Genomic DNA, 26,452 nt, shown 5'->3' with positions numbered 1-26,452 from the left:
AGCACTTACTAAGTAAAAACCTCATAACAAATTATTACAAAATCAAGAATGCTATCTAAATTACATGTATGGTCATTTGAGGGTAGGCAAGTGCTACGGTAAGTGCTATGGGCTATGGTTAGTGGATCGCTGTCCTGGGGTTTTTAGCGAAGGTTCTGTCAGCATGCCCGTGTTAGCTGATCTGAGTGCACGGGTGGGTTTGTAGGGTTCAATCAGGCTTTGAAGTATGGTATGGAGGCGCCATACCTTTGGTGGCTTTGAAGGCCAGCATCAGTGTTTTGTATTCTGTGTGGGCAGCAACTGGGAGCCTGTGGAGGGAGCAGAGAAGGGGGGAAACATACAGTATGACATTTTTGGCAGGTTGAAGACTAATCGTGCTGCTGCATTTTGGATCAATTGGAGAGGCTTAAGTCCACTAGATACTTCTTGTTCTTTGTGCAACAAATAGTGAAAATAGACTATCTTCAAGCTCACAACACATCGCAGTGCAACAGTTTGTGAGGTTATAGATTGACTATTTTTACTTTTTTGGAATGTTACAAAGGTGACAACATTTTGACAAATTGCCCCTAAATACGGATACCGCCGGATACGGATTAATGTGGCGGTATTTGTAATAACTATACTCTTTTAATTAAATGATGAAACACAATGAAATTGGGATTTTATAAAACATATCATCTCTGTCGTTTGAAAACTTTTCAGGATTAAATTCAGAAATAGCAAAAGTACTAGATCGACAACATGATGAAAAGCAGAAGCATGGATCCCCCCCAGCAAATCAAATCCTGCCACTGTGATAAATCAAGAGTGTCTTTCTGTGTCTTTCTAGGGACCTCCAGGGGACTTTGGTCCCGCAGGGATACAGGGACCTAAAGGACCGCGTGGCTTGAGGGTAAGATAAATACTCTTGATTCAAGGGATTTTCACTCATGTGTCAATAATGTTATTCAATCTTAGCGTATATCTAGTCAATACAAACTTACATACATCGAACTTGCTGTCGGGCAGAAACCTCTTACTGTTTTTTTGTGAATTATCGCCCTACTTGATAATACTACAGCGTCACATAAAAGCATCAAAAGTAGCAGATCTACTTTCCATTATTATGGACAATAGCATAAAAGCAGTGATTCCCAACCTGTTGGGCCGTTCAAGTGGGCCCCCAAATAATTTTCAAAACACTAAAGATGTTAACTCATACAGTGCCAGGCGACTTTTAGAGCAACTTTCTCACTATGGGCTTCCCTGCCAAGCGACTTTGGGCGACTTTTACTTAGAAAAAAAACAAAAAAAAAATTTTTTTTCAAAAATTTCTTTTTTTCAAAACAATGTTTTGGACCCCAAAAAATGTAGTAGGCATGATAGAAATCGCGAAATTGCATGTTTAACCCCCATAGCAACCCCATCTATCAAACATGGCAGCCATCTTTGTTTACATTTTAGGAAAACATAATGGCTATTATCTCAAGAATGCCTGAACGGATTTCCAATCTTTTTTTTTTTGTTTGAAAGCTGTGAACAGCCTGCACAAACATGGTGCATGATCTGTGCATGGGTGTGCATGATCTGTGCACTGCAAATTACATGGAAGTCTATGGAGAGGGCTGGCACTAATGCCACTCGAGGGCATTTTTAATTGGCAGTAAGTGAGTTAATGATGATATGGCATTTTTAATAAACTTTCCTTTAAAACCTTGAAAATTTGGAACTTTACTTACACTATGAATGTTCCATTCATCCAACACAACTCGATTGATTGGCCATTAAAACTAATGTATCTGGTAATGCATGCGGTCCACCTATCTGACCACTTAACACTTAAGTGGTCAGATGGGCCTTGAACACTTTCGAGATTTTCCAGTGGGCCCTGATCCAGAAAAGGTTTGGAACTGCTGGTATAGTGATTTTAATTGACCCTTTGCAGATACTTGATAGCCTGCCAATAGGTGATAGATAGGCAGCCTACAGTTTCCTGTGCGTACTGGCAACAAACAGGACCCCAAGAGTCAGGACACTATCGCTCCTACACACTTGATCCATAATGTGTCAGTTATGAAATTGCACTTTTCAGTCATTTATTCGCATCGTTCTTGTCGTTTAGTGGCCTTAAGTCGGCAGCATCTCAATCAATGTGACACCACTCTGTCTCCAAATGGCTGCTCGATTTGTCGTTGCTGTCGGACACAAACTTTATATCTCCATATTTCATCTCTTTGTGATTTTCTTTCCATAAATTAATGTCCCATTTTCCTCATACAGGAGATTCATGCAAAAGTGGCAAAAAAGAAAAGAAAAAAAGGCCAATCTAAAAGCTTTGAAGTTTTAGTTCTGACATTTTTGAAAAGTGTGTCTGTGGGTTTTGTAAATATTTAACTTTTCACTAAAATAATAGGTAAATATAGCTGCAAGCAGCGATAAAGTGGCCAAGCCAGGAAAAAGTAGGAAAGCAAAAAAGCAGCAAGGGAAAAAAGCAAGAAAAGTGGGAAAAGAAATCTACATCTTTACCAAATGTCATGAACATGTGACTTTGCATGTATGTTTTAGAGGCAGAAGAATAATTTGCATAAAACTGCAGTATTCATTGAATTATTAAAAAAAATAACGTTTCAATTTAAAAGAAATCTGCCCAACGGTAGTTATTGGTCCAAAGTTCATGTAAAAAGGCAAAAAGTTAAGACATGGTGATAAGAGGTTTGTACACGACAGCCAGGATATGGGTCCTCTGTCACTGACATGTGTGTTTTCTTTCTGCAGGGCATGGAGGGAACCATGGGCCCCGTAGGCATCGTGGGACCCAGCGGTCAATCTGTATGCATTCCTCATATCTCATCCTTTATGCCAGAAGTTCTCAATCATTCTCCTATGGATAACGTGGTTAAAACGTGATGCTATATTAATCCCCCCACTTAAGACCCCACTTTGAGAACCACTGCTTTATGCCACACATGATGTTACCATACCCCTACCTCCATATCCCCTTTGTCTGTCTGTCTGTCTGTCTGTCTGTCTGTCTGCCTGTGTCTGTCTGTCTGTCTGTTTGTCTCTTTAGCAGCCATGAATTGTTCATCTTTCCTCCTCTCTATCCTTCAGGGACCCCAAGGAAACAAAGGGACTCAGGGAGACACGGTGTGTGACGCTATTTTGCTTAATGATTATTACATTATTGACGATTGAATGATTGTGACGCTATATTAACTGATGTTGCTGGGGACCCCCTAGAATCCACCGCCCAAGGACCCCTGGGGGGTCCCCGGACCCCACTTTGAGAACCAGTGGAATAGAGTAATGGTGCTTTAGCATTGACAGAGCAGAGAAAAACACTAACTTTTTCCCCCGCCCCACAGCGTCTTTCATTTCCTATTGTGCAAGCAGCGTTTGCTGTCGTACTTGCAATGACACTTAGCTGCGCTGGAATTCATTTCAGGTCGATAAATGCTCGCCGCCTGCCCATCTTAAAGCTTCTGAGAGTTCCAGCAGACCCTCAGGCACAGGCATAATGCACCCAGCTCAATCTCACAGGGTCACAGTCACAGGGATTTCTTAATGTGGAGGCGCATAGCAGCACTGTGAATGAGCTTGCTTAAGCAGGGAGGCGAGTCAATAATTTTAGTCAGTGGGGGAAAGGTAACTAAGTGTGGCGGCAGTGGCTCAAGGGTAGAGCGGCCGTTTGGGAAACGGAAAGTTCCCAGTTCGATCCCGGGCTCCCCCAGAGTTGGTGTCGAAGTGTCCTTGAGAAAGGCGCTGAAGCCTTAATTGCTCCCGATGAGCAGGTTGGTGCCTTGGATGGTTTCCTCCTGGTAAATGGTAAATGGTGCATTTTTATATAGCGCTTTTGATCCAAAGCGCTTTACAGAGATCGTGCATTACATTCACCCATTCACGCACACATTCATACACCGGTGGCGGAGGAAACCATGCAAGGCACCAACCAGCTCACCGGAAGCAATGTGGGGTTCAGAGTCTTGCCCAAGGACCCTTCGACATTAACTCAGGGGGAGCCCGGATTCAAACTGGGAACCTTTCGGGAACCCTTCGTGCTCTAATAACGGTTTCTCTACCCCTGAGCTATGCCGCCCCCCTCCTGCCATCGCTGTGTGAATGGGTGAATGTAATGCACAATCCCTTTTACTCAAGTAAAGCTTTTTAATACATTAGTTCAACTTGTAGCATAGCAGTATTTCTACATTGTGGTTTTGCTACTTTGTGACTTCTTCCACCTCTTGTGACTCTGTACACTGGTGCATCGTGAGACAAGTCCAGGAGTGCTTTGGAATTTTGTGACAACCACACATTATTATTTCAATGTACCGTTGCTGTCGGGCAGAAACCTCTTATCTCCATGTTCTAACCTTTTGTTGTTTTTTCGTAAATGAATGCCCTTCTTGATCACACTTACAGCGTCACACAGAGAGGCATCACAAGTAGCAGATCTGCAAGACTTTTGAGCTTGCATCTGCTACTTTTGCTACTTTTGAACTTGAACCCTGAGAAGTAACAGTTTTGGACATTATGAGGTTTCCACCCGACAGAAACGAGATTCGACTATACAAAAGCGATGAATTATTTTCTAATTATCTCAGTGACAGTGACAGTGGCCTGACAGGCCTGGAGGCAACAATCTGTACAAGATCCCAATGCGTCGCACCGTAATGCGCATGCAACAGTTTACAGTTTAGGCATTTAGCAGACGCTTTTGCAACGGTTATAATCCACTGGAATAGGATTAGACTGTACATACTGTACATAACCAACATCTCCTGTGTATTTGCTGAATAATGCTGTCAGATGAATTCCATTGTTCTGGGACACAATGGTTCACTTCTGAATATTGCTTTCTGTTTCTCTTTTTTCCCAACAGGGGTTGCAAGGACCGAAGGTAAGCATGTTTATTTTTTTTTGACAAATATTAGAATGAACTTTTTTCATGTCAAGGACTCCCCAAAAATATATATTTTCCCCGCTGTGAGCTTGTACATCTGCTATTTTTAATAGCCAAAGTATAAAATATGGTTACGGTGGTTAAAATGATTGAGAGGCTATATTAACACATTTTGCTGTGGGTCCCCGGACCCCACTTGAGAACCACTGGTCTAAATGGGGGCGGCCTTAGCTCAGCAGGTAGAGAGAGTCCATCTGGGAAAAAGGTGCTGTGCATAACTGTATAATCCTGGGTTTTCAGAAAGTGGCATACATAATGTTCCGGTCCATTTTTCCCCATAGCTTGGTTTGTTCTGCTCGAGAAAGCAGATTTGAACCGTAAAGACGTGACACATGTTTTTCCCGGGTTAGAATCTGCTGTCGAGTTGATCAATGGAAGCATGTAACTGGAACAGGAAATAGAGTAACGAAGTTTGATGTCATTTACACATCCTACCTGGTTCACGCCCCCCCCATTCTGAATTCCCATAGACTTTTTTCATATCGCGTCATATAAGAACTGTGTTCAAATGATCTCAGTGGTTTGACTCATAATAATATGAAGAATCAACTGATGGTGAGATGGCGCTAATGTTACTGTCGCCGAATTAGTTACATTTTCACTAGAAACAGACTGTATCAAATATTTGTGGCTGACTATCATAAACCATACAGAGCCACCTCCCTGACAATATCGCGGAGACTGTTTGTTTATTTTTAGACCACAATGCTTATATGAGACGATTCTAAGATGACTCAATGTTATTTATTCTCCGTTGAGAAATGACTCCCGTGAGCCGGGGGATGAGCGAGTGACGTCATGACTTTGTTACTCTATGCTCAAAGTGTCCCTGAGCAGCCATCTGCTGGGTGAAGCAGTAATAGTAATTTCCCCCTCTCCCCGGGGACCAGAAAATACTCCCTTTCCTAAATAATGACCTTTAAACGGAACATACTTTGTGGTCTTAACGCAGCAGTGTCGTATTTTTTTCAGGGACCCCCTGGTCCGCGTGGACCACCTGGACCACCCGTGAGTTCTTCGTTTTGCACATTTTCACAACAAACCATGTTCTGGTAAACAAAAACAAATCATAACAAGGCCTATAATGCATATATTTCTCTAGGGGCTCCCCAGCTTTCCGCCTTCATTAGTAAGTATGTTTTCATTTATTTCCATGTTTATGGGACCGGGGGGGGGGGGCGGGGAGGAAGAGGCAGCGTAACAAATAAGACAGAAAGCGAGTGCCTACCTAATTGCTTTGTTTTGTTTGTGCGGTAGAAAAAGGAGGCTCTCGGCGCCGCCTTTCAAGTCATCATCGACTCCCACACCGCACTGAGGTCAGAGGTGAGCTCCAAAAGAAGCTACGTTGGCGCTGTTGTTGCAAGGAGTCGGGCTGTTTGTCATCGCCTGTTTCTGACGCATGCCATCGGGGGCGCAAAGCACATGAATCATGCTTACGACTGCTGATATGATGCTTTAAATGAACCAACTCTTATCTTGTATGATTAAAAACCCCAAAGACACACTCTAAGCTCGATTTTACGAGTACCTTCACGACACCCCAGGGCTCCTCCGAGCTGTCTAGAAGTGCGCGCACGTGTGTGTGTGTGTGTGTGTGTGTGTGTGTGTGTGTGTGTGTGTGTGTGTGTGTGTGTGTGTGTGTGTGTGTGTGTGTGTGTGTGTGTGTGTGTGTGTGTGTGTGTGTGTGTGTGTGTGTGTGTGTGTGTGTGTGTGTGTGTGTGTGTGCGCGTGTGCGAGCCTAATGGGGCTAATCTCACAAACCGTAAATTTCTTGTGCAAGCTGCCAGTAGGCCAAGGAAGTAACTCCTCACATTTCTTCCCCCCACATGTTTTATATTTTTTTGGGGGAAAAAACTAACTGTGATTCATTTTCTAAATGATGATGTGTTCTATTACCACGTGTCCATAGTGAAATGCCAGATCTCGTATTACATCTCTGCATCTCTGTGTGCACCCAACCTCACAGAAGTACCAGAACACAGAGCGGCCCATGTTGGACCAGGGAACGGAGATCTTCAAGACCCTGCAGTACCTCAGCACCCTCATCCAGAGTCTCAAAAACCCACTGGGCAGTCGTGACAATCCGGCCCGCGTCTGCCGAGACCTCCAGGACTGTGAACAGACGATGAACCATGGTGAGGGAGGAAGACTTTTAACCACTTAAACGGACCCAGCATCCGTATTTTGATTTTGAAAAGGGACATACAGATATGGACGTACATATACACACATGGACATACACACAACAAAGTAATGTATTAGAGCGGCTAGCACCGCTCAAAAACAAAATATTTTCAGATGGGGGTCCATGGCCAAATACATACAGTATACATTTGGGGGTCCTTGTCATGACAATGTTTGAGAACCACTGAGCGTAATTCTTCTAAATCAAGAGCTCTGTTTATCTCTTCCCCTCCCATTGCGCTGTGAAAGGCACTTATTGGATCGACCCCAACCTTGGCTGTTCCGCTGACACCATCGAGGTGACCTGCAACTTCAGTAACGGAGGACAGACCTGCCTGAAGCCCATCAGCGCCTCCAAGGTCAGGATCACAGTCTGCTGTTTGGCCACACAAAGGCTCTAGTATTAAACTCCTGAACGTGAGATATGCAATGCTAGTTCTTTCAAATATTCATTTCGGTGAATCACTCTTTTATTTTTTTCAGATTATGCAAGTAACCTTGAATAATATAGAACACTTTTAAGACTCAAACTTCTTTTGGCCCATGTTTTTTGTTCCCGGGATCGAACTGGGAACCTTTCAGTTGCCTAGACGCCACTCTACCACTGAGCCACTGTCGCCCCTCACACTGAGGCTATTGCATGGATCTAAACCTGTGATTTGTCCTTAAATCACAACCAACCTCAAACTTAGTAATTGGAACAAATTGCTTTGTGGAACAGTGTGCTGTCTTGTCCAGGGTAATGAGTGGACACTGCTGCCTGCCTGAAATCAGTGGTGGAAAAAGTTCACAGCTTTCAGTTTTCTCCCGGTGCATAAATCACAGGCCACATCTCCAGGTCCAGCATAGCAGAGACCAGAAGGAACAGCTTGGAGTCCTGTCTTCTTCAGGCCTCTACCAACTCAGTCAACATGGTGTTTTTCTTCTTCTTGGGTTGAACGTCTCTCTGCACTGTGGACAACTGACTCTCCCTCTTTGATCAGCCTGGTTCCAGGATCCCTCAATACACCTACTGCAGTAGCTGTGTCCACAGGGAACACTCACTGGTTCCTTCAGTAGATCCAAACAGATAGAACAGCACAACTGTTCTTGGTCCAGTTGAACTGCTTGTTCTGCCATTTTAAAAGCAGACTGTCTGACAAAACGAAACTGAGCGTACTTCTTTGGTTACATTACCTCAGAGATCATATGACATGGGAGGTTCTTCCTGATTGTGCTGCTGTGTATTAAGAGGAGTGCGTTTAACACTTGCGTCGTGTGATGGAGCTCTTTATGCCTACATAGCATAGCTGATGTGGCTATCAAACTGGCCATTGACCTTGACTTTGTGATTTGTTACTGAGTTCTCCTGTGGTTTAGGCTAGGTAATGTATGTTTTGTAATAATAACCCCTATTCTACAAAGTAACATGTAACAAAGTATGTTTTTTTTTTTTCATTTTTTTTTTTATTATGGACTGGAGCACCCCCCAACCTAGGTTTGTCACAGTGCATGTACTTGTACATCCTTGTGACAATAAACATCTTGAATCTTGACTCTGGCTTTCCAGTTGGAGATGGGAGTGGGGCGCATCCAGATGAACTTCCTCCACCTGCTGAGCACGGAGGCCGTGCAGCACATCACCATCCACTGCCTGAACACCCCGGTGTGGGCGGCGGGGCCCTTGCTGCGGCCCTCCGCCCAGGCCGTGAGCTTCAAGGCCTGGAGTGGTGAGGTGGTGGAGGCCGGAGACCTCCTGGAGCCACTCGTACCCACGGATGATTGCTGGGTGGGTACAGTGTGCCCATAGTGACACTTACTCATTGAAACTGGGAAACACATCTGTGGTTTTTATTTATTATTTTAACCACTTTTTAAACATATTTTGTACTTTAGCTATTCAAAAATAGCAGATATAAGCTCACAGCATGGCACCAATTGACACACTGTGAGTTGTATATCTGCTATTTTTGCAAAAATCTAAAATGGCACAGATGCTACTTTTTTTTGGGGTCATTTTAAAGTCTATCCAGGCTTTTTGTGAGCACACCATCCTTTTTTTTTGTATGTTGCCTGATTCAATATAGTAGATAGATATTCATTTTATTAGACAGATACGACACATTGTGAGCTTGCAGATCGGCTATTTCCAAATGCCCAAAATGTATATACTGTAGGGCTGAAGTGGGTAATGTATGTTTTGTAATAATAACCCAATTCTACAAAGTAACTTGTAAATTATATAATATTTGCTTCTGAGATCTAGTGGAGTAGTAGAACTAAAAGTATTGAACACTGGAAACACTCCAGTTAAAGTAAAAGTACCTCAAAGATATTCTTACAGTAAGTCCAGTACTTGAATAAAATGTACTTTCCACCACTGTTTTGTTCACAGATCCAAGATGGCCGCTGGCATCAGACCCACTTCATCTTCCAGACGCAGGACCCCAACTTACTCCCCATAGTGGACGTGTACAACCTGGAGGAGGCGGGCTCACACTACCACCTGGAGGTGGGACCCGTGTGCTTCTTATAGCCTCCATCAGTTCCATTCGGAACCTCTCCCTCCGCTGTACAGCTCCGAGATGAGCTTCCACTGCGCAGGGTGCCGACAGAGAGTGCCACGCCGGCGAACAATGTTGTTGATTCTTACCTTTCTCAGCACATAGTATCCAAAAAGTAAAAGGTATCCCTCCCCCGTCCCCTGCTCTCTGCTCTTGAAACTAATGTTTAAATCGCTTTTTACCTTTACCTTTAGATACAATGTGCGGAAATAGGTAAGAATCAACAATAGTGGCCACCCGGTGTCACGTTCTGCCAGCACCCTACCAAGTGGGACCTCGTCTCGGAGCCGTACAACGGAGGGTAGAGGTTCCACATGGAGCTATGCCTCCATGTGACCCGGGAATGCTCCTCAGAGGAGTGACTACATGGGGGAGCGGGCGGCGGAGGGAGGCGGTTACCCCTCTCTCCTCCCGAGTCTCGCCTCCACACGATATGCTTGGACTGCAGAAACCAGAGGGGGGCGCCAGAGAGAGAGGGACGGACTGGAGTTCAAACGCAGAGATCAAAACCGAGACGTCTGGCACTAATCCGCCTATGGAAAATAAATAAGCTTGTTTTTTTGGTCTTTTTTTCAGAGACTTGTTTGGTTAATACAAGACCTGGAATGCCCAGAATAGAAGAAAGTAATATGAAAAGGTCTCACTTCTGTCATCTCTCTTGGACCATGGTGTAACATATTCCCTTTTTTTTAACGGTCTGATAACCCCATTTCAAAAGAAGAAAAAAAAAAGTGTTTTTGTTCTTTTACGAAGTCAACGAGAAAGATCTGTACAGAAAAAACAATTCTAATTTGCAAAATGCAATAATTTTTTTTTTCTTAATTCGTATTATTTATACATGTATATGTACTGTATATTGTAATATAAAGTGCAATAGCTATTGCTCCACGAGTCTTTCAGAAAACAATTCAGGTGAACAAACAGGCAGATCCCAACTGTCATATCATTCATTCAGGTATACGGCGTGCCTCCAGGATACGCTGTCTCCAGTTGATGTCTTTTGAGCCTCTTCTAATGCTTAATTTACCGTAGTTTCGCTCCGTTGTACGACGTGGAAATAGCCGATGTAACAAGCTCACAACGGGTCGCAATGCGGCACGTTGTGAGCTTGCAGATCGGCTATTTAAGACACGGTCATACAAACGGTCCTCACACAACTACCGTGTGCCTCCGTTTGTGTCGGAGTGGCTGAGGATGTGACGATACCACAAGTTGACGAGGTGTCCAGATGCTACCTCGTAAGGAACTGGCCTCTCCTCTCAGTACGACCAACCTGTCACCTGGTTCAAGACGCTGAGATGACACAGAGCGAGAGGTCACTCCTGGTGCTGCCATTATTGACACTTTGCATGACACAGTCCGTTGTCAGCACACAGCTATTTTATGTACCTTACTTAAAAAGGGAAGACTGTATGAAGTATGAATGCAAAGAAGAGTCCAAATTCTCTTTTCTTTTGTCAAACTAGCATTTTACAACGTTGCCGATATTATTTGTATGTACACTATTAAGTTAATTTTTAGTTTTTTACTTGTTTTGTAAATGTGTATAATTATGCAAACTTTATTATATCCAGTGGAGGCTATTTAAATTCTATTTAAATTCCATTGGGCTATCCTATTCAAATCGTGTTGATTTAAATGTTTTCAGCAGCAGAATATTTTCCTTGGTGACATTCTGTGTGTTTGCTCTTGGGATCAAACTGTACCAAACTGATAAAAGGTGCAGAGATGATGGTTGCTTTCACCGATCTACACACTATGAGTTCAGAGAACCTTGTGTCTTACACAGTCCTAAAGTATGTCTGCGTACTATTTCAGTGCAACACGTCAGCTTGCACAGTCCTGTCTTCATATATATGCTATGCTCAGCTCAGCAAGTCTCGTGATTCAACAGACAATCCAATAAATGTTTGAAAACTAATTTGATATATAGCCAAAATTGAGTCCACACTTTTGCTCAAAAGCACCCAAGTAATTGTAAATTCTTTCTATAATATTATTGATGTTTTGAGGCTTCATAGCGGTTTATAATGAAAGATATAACAGTAATCAATAGACAGTCTCACTCAGGAGCCAACGGCAAAATAAACTCTCTCACAGCACACATTAAGAAAACAATGCATTTAAATTACTTGTATTTATTGTGCAGCTGAAATACTTGATTTAACTACACCTGAACAGCTGCCCCTGAACAACTGAAGCAGAATAACAAAGATAATTCAAAATTCCAGTCATCATAGCTTCGTTTTTATTTTGTTTTCGGCAGTGAACAAAGGCAGTTGACGAAAGGCAGTTGACGAATGTCTTTCGCCATAGTTGTAATCGACGAAATGAACACTGCTGTATGAGGTAGCGGCATGTTGCAGGCTGTTATCTGGGGCACATGGCGTGGCGGCCCCCGTCGATGGGCAGGTTGACCCCCGTGATGAAGCTGGCGGCGTCGGATGCAAGGAAGGCGATAGCGTGAGCCACCTCCTCCACCTCCCCCGGTCGTCCCAGGGCATGCGTCTGCTTGCACTTCTCCAAGAACTGGTGGGGATGAAGAGTCAAATGAGTACAAGAGCTAGCATTCACTATACATCTCTGTGTTGTTTAAATTACAGTATGCTGCCCATGCCGTGGGAAATGAAAACATCATTTTGAGGTAAACATCCAGAACACCGAAGGAGCCTTGCCGAGCCATGTGAGGCAGCTTGATGTATAAGTACACCCCCTGGACATGACGCTAGTATGTCACAGGGACTTACCCCCAACCCTTGATGCTGAGTGCCAAGCAGGGAGGCACTGGATCCCATTTTTCTTTGGTATGCCCCGGCCAGGGATCGAACTCCGACTTCCCAGTCTCAGGGCGGACACTCTAACCACAAGGCCACTGAGCTGATTATAAACACTGGACATATGGCTTATTTTTTCTAAAAAAAGGTTTTCTTCCACTTTAGCCAATTCAAGGTTCAAGGTGTCTTTGATATTGTGTTCGCGTACATAAGAGTAAAAAACATATTTTGTTTTATATTTCAGCAATAATTAATTAATTGATTCTCAAAGTCTGTGTGTCTGCCTGGGCATAGCTCGAGCACCAGTTGTCTGACCCATCGACTTCAACCTTGCCGCGTGTGTCGCCAATGACCCACGGACATGTTGTTCATAGTGGCATTTTTATCTGCTTGCCTGGGTGCTGAAACATTTTCATCACTATGGGTCATTGTGGGGAACAGAACTTAATAACAACCATACCTTAGCATACTGCTCCTCGTCCAGACCTGCTCTCCTGTGGACATCTGTGATGATCACACCGGGACTGAACAGGTGAAGAAAATAGAACACAAGAGAATGTTGACTCATTAACCATTTAAGACCTGAGGCCAATTCTACCAATGTCTTCGTAGAACTTTGCCATGGACCCCCATCTGAAAATGTTTTGTGTCAGGGACCCCCAGAAGAGAAGATGTGTTAAATTTCTAAAGTATGTACATTTCAAGATTTAGGGTTAGGGTTAAAGTGGTTAAACAATGATGTGCTCTCTAACACTAATGGCAGCAGTTTTCCCTCAGGTTTGTATGACTGTGGACGAGTGAACAAGTTTTTGTGTCACCATCAAATATTGATAGCACTTACCAAACAGAGTTCACTCTCACTTGCTTTGGTGCCAGCTCTGAAACATGAAGTAGTTTGTATGACTTCCCATGCATTAATTTGAACTCGCCATACACCAATAAAAAAAACGTGGAATTTACACAAAACAAACTGGGTTCACTCACCAAGTGCTATGCAACGTGTGAACTGATCAATGGCTGCCTTTGACATGCAATAGGCAAGGACACCAGGGAACTGTGTCAAGAAAAACATAAATACTAAATTGTTCTTATCCAACAAAGGGCTGGGCAATATATAAATATGATATCCATATTGTGATGTGAGATTACATATCAACTGGGATTTGGATGTGTTGTCTTTTCCTAGTTTTAAAAATTTGAATCTTCTTTTATACTTTTAAAAAACAGGGGAAAGAATTGTGAAAATGTGATAATCTATTGTCACAGTGTCAATATGTGATATTTGGTTTACTCTAAATAGCCCAGCCGTAAGGAAATACACAAATGAATGAATTCAAATCATGATACCCACTGATCTTTGTCCATTGACACTAGACACGTTGATGATGGAGCCCTTGGTCTTGATCAGATGAGGCACACAGAGTTGTGTCAGTTGATAAACAGATCTGGATTACAAAAAGAATAAAGGATTACCCTCACTGAAACTAAGTAAAGCCAGGAGAAATGTACTTTTATGCAGTACAGTTATTTAAAGCATGGTTATGAAGTACTGAGTGGTGAACCTACACAGTAAAGGTTTCAGACATATATTGACATTGTGATATTGGACTAGATATCATCTGGGATTTTAGATATCGGAATATTGTGGTATATTAAAGTGTCATCTTTTCCTGGTTTTAAAGGCTACGGTAAAGTGAGGTAATTCCTTTTTTATTCCGCAAAATATCCTGGCAATATCAATATTGAAGTATTTAGTCAACAATACAATATTGTTATACAGGCACGTGCACACAGACATCAAAGGGGGCTTGAGCCCCTGCCCTTTTATCCGTCTGTAAAAAGTGCCCCCTCCAGACCATGAAAGCAGTTTTTCTATGGTGAAAGTAATGCAAATGCCCCCTTTTTGCCATACATGAAGGCAGCATTCAAGAGAATTGCCTTGTCCAAACTGTCCTGAACTTGAATGCAGCATCCTATGTTGAAAGAATTGCCCTCACTGCTATTTTTGATATTTCCACCAGAAGCAGAAGGCCCTTTTTAGAAATGTCAGCCCCTGCCTCTCTAACATTCTCTGCACGTCCCTGTTGTTATATCTGATTCAGTGTCCGTCTGCCCACCTGACATTGACGTTCATGACCTTGTCGTACTGAGCTATATCTTCCGTCTCGATGCTGCCCATGGCCAGGATGCCAGCACTGTTGACCAGCACGTCCAGGCGCCCGAAGCGAGCGATGGTGTCCTGGACCGTCTTCTTCACTGTGTCCTCATTGGTCAGGTCTCCTGGGACAAGCAAGGGCTAGACAATCACACACACAACAACACGAGACACTTTGGTGACGACAGTTTGTGCAGAAAGAAATCACCTGTGATACTGAACCACTGTTTTGTTTGTTTTCCCTCAGGATGATTCACTGCATGCTGCTTTGAAATAACATCAGGATGATGATAATGACAGCAAGACTTTGACGGATTACTTGACATTTTTAATTGACAGAAATGCACATAGGCTACGTTTAAACTCCATAATTGTATTATTTTTGTGACAAATAAAAACAACTGATAAGAAGGAAATAATTTAAAACGTGGTCCTTATTTGTTCATATCGGTCGAAAAGACTAATCACAAAAAAGGTTTAAGAACTTTATTTCCATTGTGGTCCTTCTTAATTTGAGTGCAAAGAGTCATGATTTAAATTTTAAATGTTATGATGATAATGTAAAACCAAATCAGTATTTAATGCATCAAATACCATATCACTATCAGTCTTGACTCTTTTATATAAGAGCAGTCTTTCAGATGCAATAGACATTATGGCCCAAGGACACATTGTGAGCAAGCTAGATCTGCTATTTTCAAAAGATGTGTATAGTTTGAAAACTTGAAATTGACACTCTGCCTAATGAGTATTTTTACTTGTGTTAGCCTACTTTAAGTACAATTTGATGACAATACTTTTGTAGACTACTTTTACTCAGAATACATTTTGAATTCCGGACATCTATTTGTAACAGAGTATTTTTGCATTGCAGTATAATACTGCAATGCAAAAATACTCTGTTTGTCATCAAATTGTACTTAAAGTAGGCTAACACAAGTAAAAATACTCATTAGGACAAGTTACAACATATGAGAACTTTTTCCACCACTGGCGTTGGCGTTGTTTATACATAAAGGCTTACCTCCGGTGCCCCACACTCGGTACATTCTCTCGCCACCTTGGCCAGGTTGTCCAGGTCTCGCCCGTTCAGTGCCAGCTGGGCACCGAGTTTAGCAAACATGATGCTCGCCCCCGCTCCTATGCCCGAGCTGGCACCTGTGATCAGTGCCACTTTGCCATTCAAAGAGGACACCTGGGAATAATACAATAGACTGCGACTGTCAGCCATCTGTTAGTGGTACTAATAGTGAACTGATAATGAATGAACCACAGTCAAAACATGTCGATGTTTCAGTCAGAACACTGATCAATGTTGTCTAACGTGGCAGCTCAAATGACTGGCTGGTAATAATAAAATACTCTTACTTTAAAAGCGCCGTCCGTGGCCATGTCTGTCACTATATAGTAATAATAATAACAACCGGCTACAGTACAAGTTGTCCCTGTAACGCATTGGTTACGCATGCAATGACGCAATGAAAGTGCGACCGTGAGTCTTTGAACACATTAGAATACTGGGCACTGTTTCGAAGTGGGCCCACATGGTGGGTGTGATCAGGATTGGGATCTAAATGTAATATCATGGGGAAATGGGCCCGGTTCTCCTCACAAATAGTGCTCAGTTCTTCTGAGTGAGTGAGAGAGATAGATTCATTGCTGCTGCTGCTGTGTTGAACTTGGTGACATGATGTAGACCTACAAGTCAATGACCTGCTGACCAGTGACCACTCCACTGCACAGCTATAGCAAGCCAGCCTGATACTTTGCATTCACTCACTCATTCCTACTTGACAGGCTATAGCCCACCAGGCCCAGGCAACTTCATAAACACCCTGACTATACCTTCCTTTGACCTTTAAATAACAAATTGTGAACATTTGTTAAAACATATTTTCTTGTGTCCCTGGCACAAAACATTTTTCAGGTGGGGCTACGTGTGGTCAAATACTAAAGCCTGGTGAGGCGAGGTTAGTCAAATACTGAACGTTTGAGAACCACTGCTTTAGACCAATGACCATGCAATGCCATCCTGTTTATCTTACAATAGTTTATCTATGTTTATCTTATACATAGTTATAGCCATGTGATGGACATGATCATCAACTGTTCAAGCAGGGACAGATGGGGTTAAAGCCAAAAGAAATCCCAAGACTGAAATGTATTTTCAGACCATGTCCCAATATGTGACTTTTGAAACGTGGATACGCACACCGTACTACAATATTTGGTGTGTTTCCCTGAAGTTTTAAACAGCCTTCACTGAATGTGTATGTGTCAATCCATGCTTCATTTAATAGAAGTATCTTCTGAAGTTATGTTGTATTCTATGGCCAATGCAAATACTCATGTCTTGAAATTATAACATTTTAGTTATAGTTTATTATTTTGCAGATCTGCACTGATCTCAGAATAGCTCCTATGGAATCCTCAAGACTGAAATCAGTCCCCAGGACTGAGAACTTTAACCCCTGTGACCACCTTGTTGGAACCAGCAGACTGGTTCCCCGTGCCAACTCTCAAACTGAGGGTGAAGCACAACACAACACTGAATTATTTGTTTTCCTCCACCACTGCCCAAGACCATTAGACCATGGCAAAACATCCTGTTATCTTCCTTTTACTTTTCATCTTACATTTTATTTGAGTTGCATCTCTACTCTAACCAGTAACTGGAGCAATTTCATCCCTCTGGCAGTGCTGCTGTGACACTTGAATTACCCCATAGGGATCAATAAAGGTCTATCTATCTTAAACCTGAAATTGCAAAATGCTGTTTCTGGCAAAGGATGTGACTTTTACTACAGTCTTATCAACAGATGTATGTCTTTCCCCCTCCATAGCACTGCTCCATTTGCACTCCTTTGTGAACTAACAGCCAAAGGAAATATTCATGTGGCGTTGTTGTCATCATCTGTATCCAGGGTTGTAAAACCAAACAAAAAACAGAGGGGAGAAGTTTCTTAAGCACTTAAGCCTTACACACAAACGGTGTACAGTGTACATATGTACAGCATTGGTTCTCAAAGTGGGGTCCTGGGGGGGGGGGGGGGGGTAAATTAGTTCATATAGGACTTTAATTTGACAAAACATTATCAGCTTATGAACACATCTGAATAGAAATTATACAGGAGAAAAAAAGACATTTTAAATCTGATAGAAAAGCGTAAATTTAATCTGATTTAACATGATGTGCAAAGACATTAACAAAAAATTGCAGTGTATAAAATTGTATTAAATGATAGACATGTTTCACCAAAGCTATTTCAGAACATCACAGTCCATGCTAGCTCTGGTCCATAGCATCAGTGGAGTTCTCCCTAACGCTATGCTCGTCTACATCCCAAATCCTTGGCAAATCCGGAAAGACCCGTCGTCTGGTCCGAAAATAACAAAAACTGTTTTGCCCCTCACCAAATCAAAGGTATCAGTGGACAGTTGAAAGCTTACTCTACTTAGTGGACGCAGTCTGAGCCCCCCACCACACGCCTAAATACATTTCTAGAGTGAAATGAAAAATAATCCACCGGATGCAGACTCCATTTCTTCTAGTTTTTACACTATTTGTCATCACCATCAAGGTGCCAACTCACTACTGCCGCGCAGGTCAGAGGACCGAATTACACAGAGCATTACTCTCGTTGGGTGTTATTCAACCCTGCGACGTTGGAAGCGCTGTTTCGTAAAAACAGTCTTCAACCAGGAAGAATGTCTCCATCCGGTGGAATATTTTTCATTTTGCCCTAGAAAATGTATTTTAATCGTGTGGTGGGGGGCTCAGACCGCGTCCACTAAGTAGAGTAAACTTTCAACTGTCCTCTGATACCTTTGGTTTGGTGAGGGGCGAAACAGTTTTTGTTATTTTCGGACCAGACGGCGGGTATTTCCGGATTTGCCAAGGATTTGGGATGTAGAGGAACATAGCGTTAGGGAGAACTCCACTAACGCAATGGACCAGAGCTAAGTCCATGCCAGTCAGTTGAAGGAATAAGAATAGCACACGAGAACATTGGGACGTCTATCCAGCGAAAGGGTTTGCGTGAATTGTCACATCCTTTATCCGAGTTTCAGTTAACGGCCGGAACGTCTTTTCATTGACCGGCAGTTTCTCCAGCTCATCCAGCGTCTCCAGACCATCTATGATCCTATGATGACATTACATTAGTTCATAATATAAAAACTGAATGAAATCATATGGAATGTGGGGGCAACATAAGTGATAATTATTTTATTGGGCACAATAACTACTAAGTTCCATACTTTCCAAAGACGGTGTACTTCATATCCAGATGGGGCTGCTTGGCGTAGGTGAAGAAAAACTGGGAGCCATTTGTGTTGGGTCCATTGTTTGCCATTGACACCACTCCTCTGACATTATGCTGAAAAAGATAAGTGAATCTGTTATGTTGTCAAACATAATGTGTGTTGGTATGCATGCATGTCTGTCTGTATGTATGTACTGTATGTATATAAATATATAGTAAGACACTTCCTCTTTCGTTGATCCACATGATGTCTGTATGCTAAGAGCATTCATTTTAATGTAATAATGCTGCTTGTGTTGGCTGCCTAATGTATTCGCTACAATATCCATGTGTGTGCTGGTTTCTTTCTCCCTGTGCTACTTCATCTATCAAGACCCTGCACTCACTGAGAGCCTTTTTTAAAGGTTGAGTCAGACTCATGTGCACACCTGCATTGATTTATGTTTCAAAGAATTCAAACCCAGAGAGTTCTTTCCATTCCCTGCAGCACCTTACCCTGGCTCCCCATCCCGCATCTATCCAAGCACTTCAAAAAGCATCCAACAGTCTATGGCAAACAAAGTGACAGTTGGCAGACTGTTTCAGCTTTGCAATCACATCAAGGGGACAGGTAGCAGCTGGCTTTTGTACAAATACGTATCCTAACGGCCAATATGCAGGACAGTCTTGCGCTGAGAAATGAGTGGGAGTGAGCATTTGAAATAGACAGCTATTTCAAATCTGACAGGAGCCCATAGTCTTTAGAAGGAGCTTAGGATCCTCCTTAAGCATGACACTGTTGTGCGACAGAGTATAAATATTAAGGTTAACAGTAACAGTTCTAGTAATCAACAGAATAATCGCTAAGACACCTATGGATAGCTGCAGATTGAGTCATGGTTTAACTGTGGAGATCACTAAACTGACCCCATTGTCCCTCAACTCAGCATGGTACTCACTACTCACTTTTAAGTGTTCACTGAACTCATCTTCAAATTTGCGTCCCCATATACTTGTTCCTCCTTTTCCAGTCCCTAGGTAATAGAAGAAAAAAAATCGAATACAGGAAAACAAATAAATATAAGTGAAGATAATCTACAACATACATACAGATGAATAATAATTGCAGGATAATTCTTTTAATTTTTGTTGCGTAAAAAATGCAGAAAGAAAGATGATTTGGATGGAAGTGTTAAACATGGTTGTGTTTGAGATGAGAACCTAAAACAAAACAAAATAAAACACATCCACACTTTACCTGTAGGGTCTCCAGTCTGAACCATGAAACCTTTGATATTTCTGTGAAAGATGCTGCCGACGTAGAATCCACTGCCCGCCAGGGCAAGAAAGTTCTGTGTACAGAAACATGTCATTATAACCAGTAGTACAACGGGTATTATATAAGATATCAATGCACTGCATTGCAATGCGTTGATAGCTTGTAGATCTGTCCTTTTGGGGACAGCCATAGCCTCAACTAATAATTTAAAGGTAGCGTAGAGTAATTATATTTATTGATTGAAAACAAAAACTTTTTTGAGAAATAATCTGTAATCACTGCTGTAGGGTGTTTGTTTGTAGTGGTCTCCCCATCCTCATCACTCTTTAATAAGCCAGGTCAGATGGGATGCCTATTTCACCCAATCATAAGAGAGTACCCATTAGTAAATTGTATAGAGATCCAGTTCTGATTTTGTCCACATTTCATCACTTCCAATTGAGATATTTTACTAAACACACGTTTTCTGCCAGAACTTTTCAAATGGATATGAAACTAGAGGACAATATCTGACTCCAAGTCGCAGCAATTCATTGTCGGGTGAGTAATACACACGTAGCACTACAAGTTTAAATGCCACCTCGATCAGTCTGCTACCCGGGGCAGGCATCAAGGTAATCTATGTATGGCTGTGTATCTGGAATGCATGAAATGTATGCAATATAATCACAGCCATTCTAGGGCTTTTCCCTGTCCCTGAAAATATAGAGCTATTTCCTATAACTCTATATCTTCTAACTATTAATTTAGCGAATGTCTGTCCGTCTGATCATCTGCATGCTGACATCACTGTCTGTAGTACTCTGACGTCACAGTACTGACATCACAGACTGGCCTGGACAGTGGACACGGAACACCATGTATGGGCATAAAGATCTGCCCAACGGGCACTCCAACATGGAGCACCATATATGGGCATAAAGATCTGTCCAACCGCCAACGGGCACTCCATGACCATATGGTATATGGACATGAACAGGACACACAAAGCCACTCCTTGGAAGCAGCTTTCACCGCTTCAAAAATGTCACCTGGCCTAGATGGCTACATTTTAAAAACTTTACATTAATTATAATACACTAATTATTACAGACAGTTATACAATAGTATATGGTAGCCATAAATCATAACTCTTGTAGAGGTATTTTATATTGGGACGTTTCCTGAGAGGAAACGTCCCAATATAAAATACCTCTACAAGAGTTATGATTTATGGCTATAGTTATGGCTAGTGTAGTGTAGTAGCTAGCTCTGGTCCACAGCGTTATAGGATAACAACTCCACTAACGCTATGGACCATAACTATCTGTAGTATCTTCCACTCACCTCGCATGCTTTCGGGGTTCGTTCACAGAATAATTCAATCTTTATTTCTCCCAGATCAGTGTGCAGTGTGACCGCCTGGAAGGAGATCCACAAAGAAAGTCGTTGCATTATTTTAGATTTAAATGTACAAAACAAGACAAACCACGACCCATTCATTCTTTTGTCGTTGTTTTTAAACTAGGTTTTTCACGTAACCACATGCTTTCGCTAGGACTAAGAATCATGCATAAATGATAAATACATTACGAGCAAGTTACCATTGCTTTCAAGTTGATGGTGATGCCGCCTGAGTGCGCCGACGAAATAAGTCCGTCTGGGTACAATTAATCCAAATGTTTAGTTCCGCATAGGCGAAATACATGATTTGATTGCTGTTGTATGTAGGCTTATCTACTTTTAATAATGTTACTCCCCCTCCAAATAGTAGTATTATAATGTAATACACTTTTCCATGAATAAAATTCAATAAAATAAAAATGTATATGAGTTAAAGAGAAGGTTACCTGAGTTTCCTTTTAGTTGACCTTGTATCAGTTAACTGTAGCCTACTGTCATGAAACTGTACCCTTTCCTATGCAAAAATTTCAAATAGCCTAATGGGCAACCATTATTTTCAGTGAACCCAAGTGTCGCCTACAATTACTGTTGCCCTTTGGTTCTCAAAGTGGGGTCCGGGGACCTCAGGGCTCCTTGAGGGAGTCCCCAGCTAAATGATAGGAACCAAATGGACCCTTATGGGTATGTAACTCAATGGAACACTTTCCTTTTGTACACTCAGCTCAATTAACATTGATTTTACAATATACATTGGTGTCTCAGAGATAGAAATGCTATTAAATGGGGGTCCATAGCCTCGGGAACCCAGGTGTATCATTCAAATGGGGCCAGGCATATTTTTTTCAAATGGGGGTCCGCAGGCTAATAAGTGTCAATTTCGGGGTCGTTGACATGAAAAGGTTTGAGAAGAACTGCTGTAGCCTACTTATTATCAAGAGTTTGAGGTACTTTCACTTTACTTGAGTAGGCTATGTCCATTTTTTCAATATTTCCTACTTCTACTCCACATTAGAGGATGACACGGGAGTGGATTTTCACTCCTGTCCCGTCCCACTCCCGCAGAAAAAATCCTGTCCCATCCCAATCCTGGGCCGGAGTAAAAAAAATAATCCCGTCTGTCCCACTCCTGGTCCCATCCCGCTCCTGGTCAAAATCACTCCCGTTCACATCCCGCTCCCGAAAAAAATAAAATAAAATAAAATCGCGCAGATGTTTTTCTATTTTGATCCATATTATATTTGATATCATGTTTAACCTTATATAATGTATAATTTTATAAAGTTCGCAGTTCAAAGACCTCACTTTCCTGTGCAATTTATTTATGCGATTTGATGAACTGGTCTGGGATGATTCCCGCTCCTGCCCACTCCTGTTGATTTTCATTCCTGTCCCGTCCCGATCCTGGCATAAATACAAATTTGACTCCTGTCCTGCGGGAATCCCACGGGACCCACGGGAATTCCTGTCAAATGTCATCCTCTACTACATATCAGAGGCAAATATTAGATGTTTTACTGTACAACAATTATTTGAAACATTTTAGGTTACATACTGTAGTACAAGCCACTTTGTAGTTGTTGATTACAACAACAAAATGTACATGAATCATTTAAGCCCTATTTTATACTTTTCAACAATAGCTGATCTACAAGCTCACGTGTCACATTGCAAAAATATCGGACTCTTTCACCACTAAGACTGTGCACCGGTTTATTGTGAAGTTTATTTTGCAACTTCAAGTAAGTGTTGACAGGAGGGGATGATGAGACATGTTCAAATACAGTTGACAATGACCTCATTCGTGTCATCTAAACGACATACTGCAGCAAATATGTTTAACACTTTCACACTGAAATGCAGATATTTTTTTTCTTTCTTTTTTTGCACACAGACTCTATACTATGTTGTACATCAGACTACAATGGGAAAATGCAAGGGTAGTAGATATCTTCATAATCAGAACATGGTGCTCAAAATATTTGGGGAAGGTCATTAAAGAGGAAAAGGAAGTTGGAAGGGTGACACACCCCTCTCTCTCTCTCACACGCGTGTATGTGTCTCCCGTAGGAAGTGAGGCCGATCGCCCCCCGCTACCCCCGCCTCCCCGTTCTTTGCTCCCAGACCACGCCCCCGACTTTTAGTCCTACTATTCTGCCTGCCTTTTCTGCTTCATTTTCACATTGTGACACTGCTGCTGAAGATACTGCTAAATACACCTTTATCTATAACACCTCATTAATCATCTCTATGTATATACTAGGCCAATACGTTCAATTACAAGTCTTCTCTCCCAAGCTTGTCAAATAAAAAATGTAAATGCTATGGTGTGCAATTATTATTATTTTCCCCCCCACAGTCGGTCCTTCATAATAATGATAATAATAACAAAATAACTCAAAATAGCCTGATTCCACGCTGGCTACTCCCCCCCCCCCCCCCCCCCCCTCTCTTCCCAAATATAATAATAATAACAATAACAATAATAAAATGAACTCAAAATAGTCTGATTCCACGCTGGCTACTTTAGACTAAAGCATCAGTCTCCAGACGTTTTTCCCCCTCTCCCTCTCTTCCCAAACCTGCAGTCACACTGCTTTTCTGTGGGCAGTAATGCCACGCTATTCATGTGGTACAGTAATCGAACTTTACATCATTAGATGGTATTTAGCGACGGTCCAACAACAATATTGTCATCGGTCGGTCGGCAGCGTTGTAAATCACGCGCATTTTCATTTTTCCAAAAGTCCAAACGTCTCCGCGTATTCAAACGTCTCCACGTATGAGATGTGAAAATACTTTTCGCTGTACTGTACTGTACTTGTACTGTACACTGACAATAAATTGAATCTCATCTCTCTCAAACATCCTTCTACGCGTGACAGCACTAGTGCGACGCGACAACAACAGTAACAGGACATGGCCTAGGACTAATAAGAGAAGGATAGAGCATAAGGGGCGTGCACAAAATGTGCGGGGGTATGGCACATGCGCAGTACAATCTGGCCAGCATCTACACTTTGGCTCAGTAGATGGCGGCGTGTGACCATTAAATGGTAGTGTTTGTTTTGTCCTACTTTAAGTGCCTGCTGGGGACTTGCTCTTTGCTCAAATTAAATGTTCTTATGCCACAAAATAAGTAGGCTTATTTGGTGCCCTAATAGACACAACTATGTGTTGCATATCCTGAATGAATATTAGCTATTATCTATAAGTTATAGAAATCCATCGGATTCTTCTCATCTACTGCTGTTTTACTGATATTTTGTGTAAGTGCTTATAAATAAATTAAATTGTGCGGCCTGTTGATTTTTTTTGCACCATACATTAGTCTGATTACAAGTACGGCACACAGTACAAGTTCTAAGACATATAGACTACTTCAAAGTACAGTATTATATAAAAGCATCCCTCTGAAGACCAATTATTTCCCACAATTGACACAATTGTCAACTAAAAGGATAAACACCTCCAAAGAGCCTTGGGCTTGTTTCAATTGGGGTCCTTTAAAAAAAAATAAAACCAGATCTTTTTTATCTAGTGCCTCTGCTGGAACACTCCACCATGGCAGCTCCAGTTACACTGCGCATGTGCCATACCCCCGCACATTTTGTGCACGCCCCTTCTGCAGATTCCTTCTTTTTTTTTCCTAGGACATGGCCAGGAAGTACAGCAGAGTACAGCCGGCCAATCGCGACGGTCGGGGGCGTGGTCTGGGAGCAAAGAACGGGGAGGCGGGGGTAGCGGGGGGCGATCGGCCTCACTTCCTACGGGAGACACATACACGCCTCTCGCACACACACGCACGCACGCGCACACACACGCACACGCACACACACACACACACACACACACACACACACACACACACCAAAGATTCATCACTAGAGCCTCTGAAACAATAAAATAATACAGCACATTAATGACATGTAAATAACACGATTAATAGTAAACCAAGATTAAATGGAGCGTTTTCTTCAAATACAGGCATATCATATTAGCAGTCAATATTAAATACATTAATACAAACTAAAAAAAAAGGATAGAAAAGCATACAAAAAATGCATGTTGCGTCATCACAACACGCCGACGGCAACAAAAAGTGTACATGAATGGCCAATTAAAAAAAGGGAGTGTTAGCTATTTTCCTGAGAAAGTTGTTTTAATACTAAAATCATAGCTGTCAAAACTGAAGTCAAAAGGGAGATTAAAATATAAAAAAAAGAAAGTGAGAGGACCTAGATTAATTAAGGACAGCTACCGTTTTCTGCTTTTATGCAAAACAACACAACAATGCCTCTATGTAACACGGTTGAAGAGTGACAAATCTTCACTGATATCAACCACCATAACCATGCCCATCAGCTGTACTTTCTTTTAACAAGGTGACAGTAGTTTTTAGTGTACAGGACAGACACACACACGCACGCACGCACACACACACACGCACACACACACACACACACACACACACACACACACACACACACACACACACACGCGGATGACAGAAATGTGCATATTTAATAATGAATGTGAATATAGAGATGTAGTTGATTGTCTTCACTTGCAGTGTATTGCTGAGTACTGCATTTCACTGTAATGCTCATATTGGGACTGAATAGGGCTGCACCTATTGTATCTATTTACATGGCAAATATTATATTGATTAATTTGAGATTCGCTATTTTCAGTATTTTTGGGGTACTTTTCGCCTATGACATGCTCATTCCATGTTTCATCGATTGTTTTAGAATCTATTAGTTAAATTAATTGTTGCACCCTATACTCATGAACTATATTCATTATCACCATTTCTTCACGATCCATCATTCAATGTGGTGTATACATACATCTTTACCAGTGAATTATGGCTTGCACTGCATTAGTATTCATGGAAATAAATGTAAGTCAAGCATTTGTCTGTTTTGTTTTGTTTGCTTTTGCAAAG

The 26,452-nt window shown here is 41.9% G+C and overlaps 3 protein-coding genes across 3 annotated transcripts in view; 1 reads left to right on the top strand and 2 right to left on the bottom strand.

The window, feature by feature from the left end:
* The window catches only part of col27a1b (collagen, type XXVII, alpha 1b), a gene marked incomplete at its 5' end in the record, with an annotated part of 126,785 nt that extends 117,121 nt beyond the window's left edge, over positions 1–9,664 (top strand). The window contains 11 exons of the mRNA XM_080738725.1: positions 833–895; positions 2,758–2,811; positions 3,094–3,129; positions 4,862–4,879; positions 5,915–5,950; positions 6,045–6,071; positions 6,200–6,265; positions 6,909–7,077; positions 7,376–7,485; positions 8,676–8,894; positions 9,501–9,664. Coding sequence (XP_080594851.1) covers positions 833–895; positions 2,758–2,811; positions 3,094–3,129; positions 4,862–4,879; positions 5,915–5,950; positions 6,045–6,071; positions 6,200–6,265; positions 6,909–7,077; positions 7,376–7,485; positions 8,676–8,894; positions 9,501–9,641 — 939 coding nt within the window. The 3' untranslated portion in view covers positions 9,642–9,664. The remainder of the gene's footprint in view (positions 1–832; positions 896–2,757; positions 2,812–3,093; positions 3,130–4,861; positions 4,880–5,914; positions 5,951–6,044; positions 6,072–6,199; positions 6,266–6,908; positions 7,078–7,375; positions 7,486–8,675; positions 8,895–9,500) is intronic.
* Positions 9,665–11,848: 2,184 nt separating this feature from the next.
* LOC308295942 (3-oxoacyl-[acyl-carrier-protein] reductase FabG) lies at positions 11,849–16,076 on the bottom strand. Its single transcript, XM_080739021.1, has 8 exons — positions 15,967–16,076; positions 15,623–15,793; positions 14,561–14,739; positions 13,795–13,888; positions 13,428–13,497; positions 13,285–13,321; positions 12,904–12,967; positions 11,849–12,198 (listed from the first exon to the last, which is right to left on the bottom strand). The coding sequence occupies exons 1-8, from the start codon at positions 16,063–16,065 to the stop codon at positions 12,040–12,042; spliced, it is 873 nt and encodes a 290-aa protein (XP_080595147.1). The 5' UTR covers positions 16,066–16,076; the 3' UTR covers positions 11,849–12,039.
* A 1,846-nt stretch (positions 16,077–17,922) lies between these two features.
* On the bottom strand, positions 17,923–21,731 carry ppil3 (peptidylprolyl isomerase (cyclophilin)-like 3). The gene is made up of 6 exons (XM_080739166.1): positions 21,705–21,731; positions 21,448–21,522; positions 20,101–20,194; positions 19,809–19,876; positions 18,859–18,977; positions 17,923–18,743 (listed from the first exon to the last, which is right to left on the bottom strand). Exons 1-6 carry the CDS (start codon positions 21,705–21,707, stop codon positions 18,617–18,619), a joined length of 486 nt encoding a protein of 161 aa, XP_080595292.1. The 5' UTR covers positions 21,708–21,731; the 3' UTR covers positions 17,923–18,616.
* Positions 21,732–26,452: the final 4,721 nt, after the last annotated feature.

This window comes from Nannobrachium achirus (assembly GCF_963921795.1).
Source record: "Nannobrachium achirus genome assembly, chromosome: 12".
Classification (NCBI taxonomy): Eukaryota; Metazoa; Chordata; class Actinopteri; order Myctophiformes; family Myctophidae; genus Nannobrachium; species Nannobrachium achirus.
The sequence above is the reverse complement of the archived record's forward strand: the minus strand, read 5'-3'. Positions and strand labels throughout refer to the sequence as shown.